This window comes from Lepidochelys kempii, chromosome 6 (assembly GCF_965140265.1).
Source record: "Lepidochelys kempii isolate rLepKem1 chromosome 6, rLepKem1.hap2, whole genome shotgun sequence".
NCBI classification, from domain to species: Eukaryota; Metazoa; Chordata; order Testudines; family Cheloniidae; genus Lepidochelys; species Lepidochelys kempii.
In genome coordinates, this window is record NC_133261.1 from 36,191,505 (window position 1) to 36,203,207 (window position 11,703).

At 43.4% G+C, this 11,703-nt stretch overlaps 1 protein-coding gene across 6 annotated transcripts in view; it reads right to left on the bottom strand.

Moving 5' to 3' along the window:
• The window catches only part of SBF2 (SET binding factor 2), a 559,107-nt gene that overhangs the window by 183,481 nt on the left and 363,923 nt on the right, over nucleotides 1-11,703 (bottom strand). For all 6 annotated transcript variants that reach the window (XM_073347556.1, XM_073347555.1, XM_073347560.1 and 3 more), the window contains exon 16: nucleotides 11,397-11,546. In XM_073347556.1, the coding sequence (XP_073203657.1) occupies nucleotides 11,397-11,546 (150 nt within the window). The remainder of the gene's footprint in view (nucleotides 1-11,396; nucleotides 11,547-11,703) is intronic.

Below are 11,703 nucleotides of genomic sequence, written 5' to 3' on the forward strand. Positions count from 1 at the left end.
GTGGTGGTCGGGGACTCTCTCCTCAGGGGGACTGAGTCATCTATCTGCCGCCCTGACCGGAAAAACAGAGAAGTCTGCTGCTTGCCAGGGGCTAAGATTCACGATGTGACAGAGAGTCTGCCGAGACTCATCAAGCCCTCGGACCACTACCCCTTCCTGCTTTTCCACGTGGGCACCAATGATACTGCCAAGAATGACCTTGAGCGGATCACTGCAGACTACATGGCTCTGGGAAGGAGGATAAAGGAGTATGAGGTGCAAGTGGTGTTCTCGTCCATCCTCCCTGTGGAAGGAAAAGGCTGGGGTAGGGATCGTTGAATCATGGAAGTCAATGAATGGCTATGCAGGTGGTGTCGGAGAGAAGGCTTTGGATTCTTCGACCATGGGATGGTGTTCCAAGAAGGAGGAGTGCTAGGCAGAGACGGGCTCCACTTAACGAAGAGAGGGAAGAGCATCTTCGCGAGCAGGCTGGCTAACCTAGAGAGGAGGGCTTTAAACTAGGTTCACTGGGGGAAGGAGACCAAAGCCCTGAGGTAAGTGGGGAAGTGGGATACCGGGAGGAAGCACGAGCAGGAGCGTGTGACAGGGGAGGGCTCCTGCCTCATACTGAGAACGAGGGGCGATCAGCGGGTTATCTCAAGTGCCTATATACAAATGCACAAAGCCTGGGAAACAAGCAGGGAGAACAAGAGGTCCTGGCAAAGTCAGGGAATTATGATGTGAATGGAATAACAGAGACTTGGTGGGATAACTCGCATGACTGGAGTACTGTCATGGATGGGTATAAACTGTTCAGAAAGGACAGGGAGGCCAGAAAAGGTGGGGGAGTTGCACTGTATGTAAGGGAGCAGTATGACTGCTCAGAGCTCAAGTATGAAACTGCAGAAAAACCTGAGAGTCTCTGGATTAAGTTTAGAAGCATGAGCAACAAGGGTGATGTCGTGGTGGAAGTCTGCTATAGACCACCGGACCAGGGGGATGAGGTGGATGAGGCTTTCTTCTGGCAAGTCACAGAAGCTACTAGATCGCACGCCCTGGTTCTCATGGACGACTTCAATCATCCTGATATCTGCTGGGAGAGCAATACAGCGGTGCACAGACAATCCAGAAAGTTTTTGGAAACTGTAGGGGACAATTTCCTGGTGCAAGTGCTGGAGGAACCAAATGGGGTGGAGCTCTTCTTGACCTGCTGCTCACAAACCGGGAAGAATTAGTAGGGGAAGCAAAAGTGGATGGGAACCTGGGAGGCAGTGACCATGAGATGGTCAAGTTCAGGATCCTGACATAAGGATGAGAGGAAAGCAGCAGAATACAGACCCTGGATTTCAGAAAAGCAGACTTTGATTCCCTCAGGGAACTGATGGGCAAGATCCCCTGGGAGAATAACATGAGGGGGAAAGGAGTCCAGGAGAGCTGGCTGGATTTTAAACAATCCTTATGAAGGTTACAGGGACAAACCATCCCGATGTGTAAAAAGAATTGTAAATATGGCAGGCGATCAGCTTGGCTTAACAGTGAAATCCTTGCTGATCTTAAACACAAAAAAGAGGCTTACAAGAAGTGGAAGATTGGACAAATGACCAGGGATGAGTATATAAATATTGCTTGGGCATATAGGAATGAAATCAGGAAGGCTAAATCACACCTGGAGTTGCAGCTAGCGAGGGATGTTAAGAGTAACAAGAAGGGTTTCTTCAGGTATGTTGGCAATAAGAAGAAAGCCAAGGAAAGTGTGGGCCCCTTACTGAACGAGGGAGGCAACCTAGTGACAGAGGATGTGGAAAAAGGTAATGTACTCAATGCTTTTTTTGCCTCTGTCTTCATGAACAAGGTCAGCTCCCAGACTACTGCACTGGGCAGCACAGCATGGGGAGGAGGTGACCAGCCCTCTGTGAAAGAAGAAGTGGTTCGGGACTATTTAGAAAAGCTGGATGAGCAGAAGTCCATGGGGCTGGATGTGATGCATCCGAGAGTGCTAAAGGAATTGGCAGATGTGATTGCAGAGCCATTGGCCATTATCTTTGAAAACTCATGGCAATCGGGGGAAGTCCCGGAAGACTGGAAAAAGGCTAAAGTAGTGCCAATCTTTAAAAAAGGGAAGGAGGAGGATCCTGGGAACTACAGGCCGGTCAGCCTCACCTCAGTCCCTGGAAAAATCATGGAGCATGTCCTCAAGGAATCAATTCTGAAGCACTTAGAGGAGAGGAAAGTGATCAGGAACAGTCAGCATGGATTCACCAAGGGCAAGTCATGCCTGACTAATCTAATTGCCTTCTATGATGAGATAACTGGTTCTGTGGATGAAGCGAAAGCAGTGGACATGTTATTCCTCGACTTTAGCAAAGCTTTTGACACGGTCTCCCACAGTATTCTTGTCAGCAAGTTGAAGTAGTATGGGCTGGATGGATGCACTACAAGGTGGGTAGAAAGTTGGCTAGATTGTCAGGCTCAACGGGTAGTGATCAATGGCTCCATGTCTAGTTGGCAGCCGGTATCCAGCGGAGTGCCCCAAAGGTCGGTCCTGGGGCTGGTTTTATTCAATATCTTCATTAATGATCTGGAGGATGATGTGGATTGCACCCTCAGCAAGTTTGCGGATGACACTAAACTGGGAGGAGTGGTAGATATGCTGGAGGGTAGGGATAGGATACAGAGGGACCTAGACAAACTGGAGGATTGGGCCAAAAGAAATCTGATGAGGTTCAACGAGGACAAGTGCAGAGTCCTGCACTTAGGATGGAAGAATCCAATGCACCACTACAGACTCGGGACTGAATGGCTCGGCACCAGTTCTGCAGAAAAGGACCTAGGGATGACAGTGGACAAGAAGCTGGATATGAGTCAACAGTGTGCCGTTGTTGCCAAGAAGGCCAATGGCATTTTGGGATGTATAAGTAGGGGCATTGCCAGCAGACGTGATCGTTCCCCTCTATTCGACATTGGTGAGGCCTCATCTGGAGTAGTGTGTCCAGTTTTGGGCCCCACACTACAAGAAGGATGTGGAGAAATTGGAGAGAGTCCAGCGAAGGGCAACAAAAATGATTAGGGGTCCGGAACACATGACTTATGAGGAGAAGCTGAGGGAACTGGGATTGTTTAGTCTACGGAAGAGAAGAATGAGCGGGGATTTCATAGCTGCTTTTAACTACCGGAAAGGTGGATCCAAAGAGGATGGATCTAGACTATTTTCAGTGATAGCAGATGACAGGACAAGGAGTAATGGTCTCAAGTTGCAGTGGGGGAGATTTAGGTTGGATATTCGGAAAAACTTTTTCACTAGGAGGGTGGTGAAACACTGGAATGCGTTACTTAGGGAGGTGGTGGAATCCCCTTCCTTGGAAGTTTTTAAGGTCAGGCTTGATAAAGCCCTGGCTGGGATGATTTAGTTGGGATTGATCCTGCTCTGGGCAGGGGGTTGGACTAGATGGCCTCCAGAGGTCCCTTCCTACTCTGTTATTCTATGATTCTATTATACTTGTATTGCAGGATGACTGTAAAAAAAATGTACCTGCGTGGTGGACAAGCTTTCACCCTTCCCTTCACAAATATTATGGAGCGGCTATAAGCATAGGAATATTGTCATGGGCCAGGTCCAGCTTCCCACAGAGGCAGCGCCAATGGGCTTTTAAATGGCCAAAAGCACTTGCTCAGCCTGTTGTTGAATCACTCCTTGCTGCTGTCAAGTTGCCCATATATGGCTTCATAAGCCACAGCATTAAGGGGTAGGCAGGGTCTCCCAGGATCACAATGGACATTTTGACTTTCCCGACAATGATCTTCTGATCCGGGAAGAAAGTCTCTGATTGCAGCTTGCTGAACAGGCCAGTGTTCCGAAAGATGCATGCATCATGCACCTTTCCAGACCAGCCTGCATTAATGTCTGTGAAATGCTCATGGTGATCCACAAGCACCAGGAGAACCATAGATAAATACCCCTTGTGATTAATGTACTTGGTGGCTAGGTGGTCTGGTGCCAGAATTGGAATATGCATGCCATCAATCGCCCCTCCGCAATTAGGGAAGCCTACTTGTGCAAAGCCATCTACAGTGTCACGCATGTTGCTCAGAGTCACGGTCTTTCAGAGAAGGATGAAATTAATGGCCCTGCAGACTTCTGTCAACACGAGTCCAACAGTAGACTTTCCCACTCTGAACTGGTTAGTGACCGATCGGTAGCAGTCTGGAGTAGCCACCTTCCACTGTGCAATCACCATGCGCTTCTCCAACGGCAGAGCAGCTCTCATTCTCGTGTCCTCGAACCGCAAGGCTGAGGTGAGCTCATCACACAGTCCCATGAATGTGGCTTTCCTCATCCAAAAGTTCTGCAACCACAGCTCATCATCCCAGACCACCACTCAGTGCTTGTTTCCCGAGCCCAAAAGCAGCGTTCCACTGTGGTCAGCACCTCTGTGAATGACACAAACGATCTCGTGTCGTAGCTACTAAATGTGGCGAGATCAATGTCGTACTCCTCTTGTCTTTGTAGTTTAAGGAATAACTCCACTGCCACTCGTGACGTGTTAGTCAGAGCGAGCAGCATACTCAGGATCCATTCCTGCAGCCCGAAGAGGCAGGGCGCGGAGTACACAAATCGTTGAAAGATGGTGTCAAATGCGGATGGAAGCACAGGGGTTGCTGGGATGCGAAGCAATGCATCACGGGGCATTGGGACAGGACCCAGGAGGCCCCACGACCCCCTCCGCCATCCCACAACTCTTAGTGGCAGAAGAGGAAGAGATGCTCTGTAGCTCCCAGAGTGCACAGCTCTGAATACCGCTGCAAGTGCCGCAAATGTGAACATGCTATTGCACAGGCAGCTGACAGTGTGAACACACAACACGGTTTCCCTTCATCGCTCTATGAGTGGCGCTGTAACACCCGGCACTGTAACTCTTACAGTGTAGACATGCCCTTAGTAACAATACTGTAAAGCAAACTCAACTTACTACCAATCTACTATCAGAACAGATGAACAGTTAATCAGAAATAGCTAAGCAAGAAATAAAAAGGCATGGAATGAGGAGACCCATTTATGTTACAACATAAGCAGATGTGAACTTACCAGTCCAATTTGTAAAGAAAACAAATTGCAAAGAAATTATGAAAGAATTCAACAAAGTCTAATTGTCTAGAGAGTAAAATAAATAACAAAGAAAAATGCATAAACTAACCATAACTTTCAAAACCTAAAATTTAACAAACAGAAGAATGTGAAGTGCCTTGTTCTGAAATAAACTCCATAAGATAGCCAAGAACTAGTAATGGGAATTAAATCAATTTGTAAAATATAACAAAAGGCCCACTCCTACCATCTTTTGTATGCAAAACTTCCACTGACTTCAGTGAGAATGTGTGAAATGACTGCAAGCCTTTTACAACTTTACAGTGCTTCACAAACATTAACAAAGTAAACCTCACAACTCACCTAGTACTAGGTAAGTATAGTTTCCCCATATTACAGTTGGTGAAAACACTCAGAGAGATAAGTGACCGTTCCTCAGGGATTCAGAGTGTGTAAACTGAAAAGCCAGGTTTAAAATTGAGACGTTCCTGCCTCTCAAACCTCTGCTTAGTCCATTAGACCATACTGCTTTGTTAAGAGTGCCTTATTAATGAAGTTGGAGTTGCAGTCTTTTGATGACACTTCATTTTAAAAATATTTTTAGACAGTCTCTTATTGTAGGTATATATGGAGCAGGGGTGGGCAAACTGTGGGCCCGCAGGCCGGATCCAAAGCCCTGAAGGGCCATCCTCAGAGGTTTTTAAGGCCCGTCTTGACAAAGCCCTGGATGGGATGATTTAGTTGGTGTTGGTCCTGCTTTGAGCAGGGGTTGGACTAGATGACCCCCTGAGGTTTCTGCCAAACCTAATATTCTATGAAGTTATGAGATTTTGCTATATGGTTGTTATTGAAATGTTGAGAGCTTGGGAAACACTCACTGGTAGCTCTCCAGTGACAATAAAGATGGTGTGGGTGTGTTAAGCGAACATCATGAGCCATTGACAATCAGGGGAATTGTAAACAAGAGATTTACAATTCTGTAAGAGACAGCTGAGCACCACAAAATGGGGATTGCTCAGTGCTGTGACTCAGCATGGCTCACCAGGACATACCTGGGCCATTATCTTTCCTGGGACATGAATTGAAAGTATAAAATAAGGGAGAGTGGCATCATGAGTCCACCTCTCTCCTCCTCCACCTACGCTGAAGGCAACAAGAATGCTGGAAAGACAACGATTTTGAACTAAAAAGACTGGTCCCAGGCTGAAAAGGAAATTCAGCCTTTGTATTAAGAACTATAAGCGGGGTGAGAAAAGCTGTTTGATTCAAATCTTGCTTAGTCTGAAAGTTTAGGATTTAAAATGCATGTTTACTTTTTATTTTCTTAGGTAACTATCTCTGATCTTTATGCCTATCACAAATAAACACTTAAAATCTATCTTTCTGTAGTTAATAAACTTGTTTTACTGTTTTATCCTTACCAGTGAGTTTGTCTAACTTGCTTGGGGAATCTACTCAAATTACAAAGGCTGGTAAGCATGTTGACTATCCTTTGATGAAGTGACAAACTAATTAATGAGCTTGCATTGTTCAAGAGATGATCTTGAGCAACGATGTTTCCCTGTGTATGATTCATGAGTGGCTTAGAAAGCATTCATGTAACTAAGCTGGGTGTGTCCCTGCATGATGTTGACTGAATGACCACAGCATCTTGAGAGGTTTGCTGCTTGTCACTAGCAAAGCATCTTGGAGGAGTGTTAAGGGGGCACAGTGATCCCACAGTTCAATGTTGTACCACGGGGAATCCCATCATAGATGCAACTATAAATGCTTTGGTGAGAAATCACTTTATACATCTTGATTTTATAGCTCCTTTGTATAAAGGAGTGTAACATGTCCTCTTAAAAAGTTATCCTTTCCACCCATTAGCTGATAAAGGAAATCTGCTAAACATCACAATATATATTAAGAAGAAAAAAAATGTTCCAAAATCCAAGATGGGTGGACAAAGGGACACACACTTAAATTATGAATCACTATTATTTATTGTTTATGTTAGCATAGCACTAACAAGTCCTAGTCATGGACCAGGATGCCACTTTGCTAAGTGTTGTACAAACACAGAGCAAAAAGATTGTCCCTGCCCCAAAGATGTCTTCAGCTTGAAAAAAAAACCAGTGATGTTTTTCCACATGTGGAGCAACAAATGCTATCAATTACATCTCTAACTAACTGTATAATGCCTGGAAAAGAATCAGAAAATCTTGCAAATTGGCCAAGCTTGCTACTAAGAAATGGATGTGCTCACTTCAGTGATAAAGTGTGGTTACTTACAATACAGTAAGTGTGGTTCTTCAAATGGTGGATCCTAGTCTACCTCTGTTTTGAGGATTTGAGGAGAGGGCATTTCCCACAACACTGTTTCTCTATTCTCTTCTGACTATTAAGCCCTTCTCCAAGGACTCAAAAAGGCCATGCATCTTAATCCTCCCCTTGCTGATAGAATATCATAGCTCCAAACTAAGACAGCCTACAAATACTGTCAAACTTTTGTCACCATGTTATTCTTGGATAAGAAAATTTTATGAAACCTTTACAGTATTTTAGAAATTAGTTCAGAAAACTTCAGCAAAAATTTTACATTCAAAGGCTGCACCTAAATGCCTAGTATTTAACATCTACAGACTACATAGGATGAGCGCAAAAAATAAATAAATTGGTATTGGGTGACTCCAATCAGAAAAGGTTTAAGAATGCTATTAAAATCTGCAAGGTAGCTTCAAATGCTATTCCTCCAGAAGGCCAAACACATAAAAAAAAAGTCTTAGCATAAAACAGTGTGTGCATAAAATAATTTCACTATTTACACAGTATGCCTTTTTAAAAAACCTGCTAATTTAGTAGGTGCCCCTTGGAGCACTAACAATTTGTTTTGGTCAGTTCTGGACAGTTTTACTAGTTTTGTTTTTATTTCTATAACAGCCATAAATAACTGGAGCAGGAATATTTCTGAAGGGCCAAACTCACGTCCCCAGCGCAAAAGCTGCGTAAATGAATGTTACAAGGGGGATATACAGGGAGATGTGGGAGGAAAAGGAATCCTTCATAACCCAGAGATAGGGCATGAATCAGTTTTGTAGCCAGTTTGTGGCTGCTGCTGAAGATTCTGAGTCGTAGTGGAAGTCAGAGCACACTATGTGCCTTCTAAAGAGATCACTGACCCAGATCATTTGCATGGTTTGTCAGTCCACTGGCTACACCTTTGCCCTTTCCTCAGCCAGGAACTTGAGGTACGGATTCTCCTAGGCAACATTCTACATCCTGTCCCCCTCATGAAGCAGAACTGTGGTGGATTTGCCTGAGAACATATCTGCATGAGGCTAGGACAGAGGTGGGCAAATTATGGCCCAGGGGCTGCATCCACCCCTCCAGATGTTTTAATGAGGCCCTCATGCTCCCGCCGGGGAGCGTGGTAGGGGGCTTGTCCCACTCCACGTAGCTCCTGGAAGCAGCGGCATGTTCCCCATCCAGCTCCTACTAGTGGGGGCAGCCAGGGGGCTCCACATGCTGACCCTGCCCCAAGCGCCGCCCCTGCAGCTCCCATTGGCCAGGAAATGCGGCCAATAGGAGCTGCAGGGGCTGCACTTGCGGACGGGTCAGCACGCAGAGCTGCCTGGCCATGCCTCTGCGTAAGAGTGGGGGACATGCCGCTGCTTCTGGGAGCTGCTTGAGGTAAGCGCCGCCTAGAGCCTGCACCCTGACCCCCTCCTATACCCTAACCCCCTGCCCCAGCCCTGAGCCCCCTCCAAACCCCTCGGTCGCAGCATGGAGCACCCTCCTGCACTCCCAACCCCTCATCCCCAGCCCCACCCCAGAGCCCACACCCCCAGCTGAATCCCTCATCCCCTCCCACACCCCAACCCTCAATTTCGTGAGCATTCATGGCCTGCCATACTATTTCCATACCCAGATGTGGCCGTTGGACCAAAAAGTTTGTCCACCCCTGCGCTAGGATGTTTAAAAAACCTTTATTTAATAAACAATGGGTGTTCTTACCGCTCTTATGGTAGTTTTAATAAAGTCAGCATTACAGAAAAACAATTCAACAAGTAATTATTTATACAAAATCTTATGTAAAACATGAATAAGCACAGTCCTATACACCTACCTGTCATTTGATCAGACATCACCTCATAACTGCTTAAACAACCTCAATCACTTCACATTTGGAAAAAGTCATATTTCTCAAACGCAGCTATTTTCATGTAATTACTTCCATATTCCAATAGAATGGAACTATTTAGACAGGTTTATGAGCTGATCTCGCTTTTGAGTGACAGACAAATGCACAGGAGGAGGGCTGTGTGTTTTGCCAACCACTTTTCATTGCGTTGGATAAAAACTGCTTGATAAAGGAAATAAACAACCTCAATGTGGTAATTATACTCTATCTTATGCATACTGGAAAAAAACCTTGCCATCTTAAGTACAGGAAACAGAACAGCTCAAAGTTAGGGAAAGCAATAATAATTATTTAATTAATTATTGATAAAATCACTGTTATCTAGATTTGGTTCATTTTGAACAATACTGCTTTTCTAAACTAACATTACAGATTTTTGGACACACGGCCATGGAACTTTCAGTGCTTTAAAAATGTTCAGACTGTTAACTTAGACCCTGAAAAGCACACAGTTCTAAGAAGAAATATAAATATTAATAAATCCCATGTTGACCATAAATAAAAAATTCAAAGCTAGGCTTTCACCTTTGGGTCTATTTGGAACATTCAATATCAGCATGAGTCTGAGATGTGGTGAGTTTTTACTATGAAAAATACAGTGCATCATATAGTCATACACAGATCATATTCAAAAAATCAAAATACACACCTATGGCTATTTAAATTTATTATAAATTGAAGGTAAAAGCCGTACTATTTTTAGTGTAACAAATTATATACAACATTACAGAATGGTATCATACCCTAAATTATGGGGCTGTCTCCTTTGTTTTCTTTTAATCTGCTCGACAATACAGATGCTATAATGATCTTTCTGGATTTCTTCTCATTATGTACAATATACACCATATACACTATAAAAAGTTAATATTAAAACACTGAGAAACATTTTTAAAACAACTAGCCAGATGAATTAAAATTAGCAAATTTGCTTGCCCCTTTGTTTTAAGAATGGAAACCCGTAAAGAGCTGATATTCAAAGATCTTTCTTTTACATTTTGCAATGTAATTCTTAGAACTTTAATGATTTAAAGGAAAAAAGGTTAGAGATACAAATTACCCACAGCAAACATTATCACACTCTAAAAATGTAAAATATTTTAAACATATTCATATGTTAGGCTGAAACCCTACCGACTTTTAGATCAGACCTACAATTTCTGACAAGTACATGCCAGTGCATAGGCAGACTAAATAGTTCAAATGAAGGCCAAAATGATCTACATATTTTATTTTATTTTACTTTAGTTTGGCTGGAATAGGCTGGTCAAACTTTGGCTACGGAATACTTTAAAAAAATATCATTAGAATTATCTCAAAAGCAAGGTATAAATAGCTGTAGGGAGCACCTCCAACACTAAAATCTCACCACTGACAAGCATGAATACCAGTCTCCCAATCGCTTTTACTAGTTAACTGAAACCAAATTAAAGCTGTCATCTTTATAATGGAGTCAAAATTTTCTCTCTCGCCAATAAGTAAATTTTTGCTATGTAACACACAATATCATTAATTAGATAAAATAAACTGTTGTTGTTAAAATTGTCTTTGGCAAGTGAGACAAGTGAATCCATTTCTGTACTGATGGTCTATAGTGAAAGGGAACTCTCTAACTGATACTGAACCGATCAACTGGCACCACTCACTTGATAATGGATGGTCTATGCTTTTGTCCATACTGATGGCACTTCTCAGAACCACTGGATTTCACCATGCAAAATGTCAGTAAAGAATACTCAAGCTTAGGTTCTCAACAGAAATAGCATCAAATAGACAGATCCTGAGCTTCAAATCAATTGAAACACTTTTAAAAGGCAATTTCTTTAAGGATGGCAATATGCTTAATGGAATAATTAATATTTTTCAAAAGAAAACAAAAAATTGAACAGCATACGACAGTATGAATGGAAAGGAGATTTAACACTATGGACTACTTTCCAAATACTAAATAGATGTAGTTGGCCAGAGCACTGTGGATCTTGGCTTGTTATCTTTTCAACTCTACAGGTCTCAGAACTCTATGGATAGGTAACACTTGTTAAATCTACTATCGTGCATTGCCACCTGATCAAACCCTATTTTGTTTCACCAATGCTGTTTTAAAATAACAAGGGAGGGATGGGAAAGGAGGCCAAAAGAAGCATAAAATACCTGTAAGGTACAGTTCATCATCCGCACTATGTAATCAAACTGCTGGTGGTCCAGTATTGCCCGATTTTGCTGAACATGCAGGCTTAGCTCCTGTGTCAGGCACTGTCGAGCTGCCTTTCCTTTTAGTGCCCTCAACGCAGCGGGCAGAGTCTGCAGACAAGAAATCCTAACCTCATTAAAATGATCTGAAATGCCACTGAAATACTGGCTGTCATTAATTCTTTGTCAAGAATAAGAACAGCAAATAAGAACAGTAAATTAAATGCCCAAATGAATCCAGAGCCAGAACATCAAATTCTCATGATAA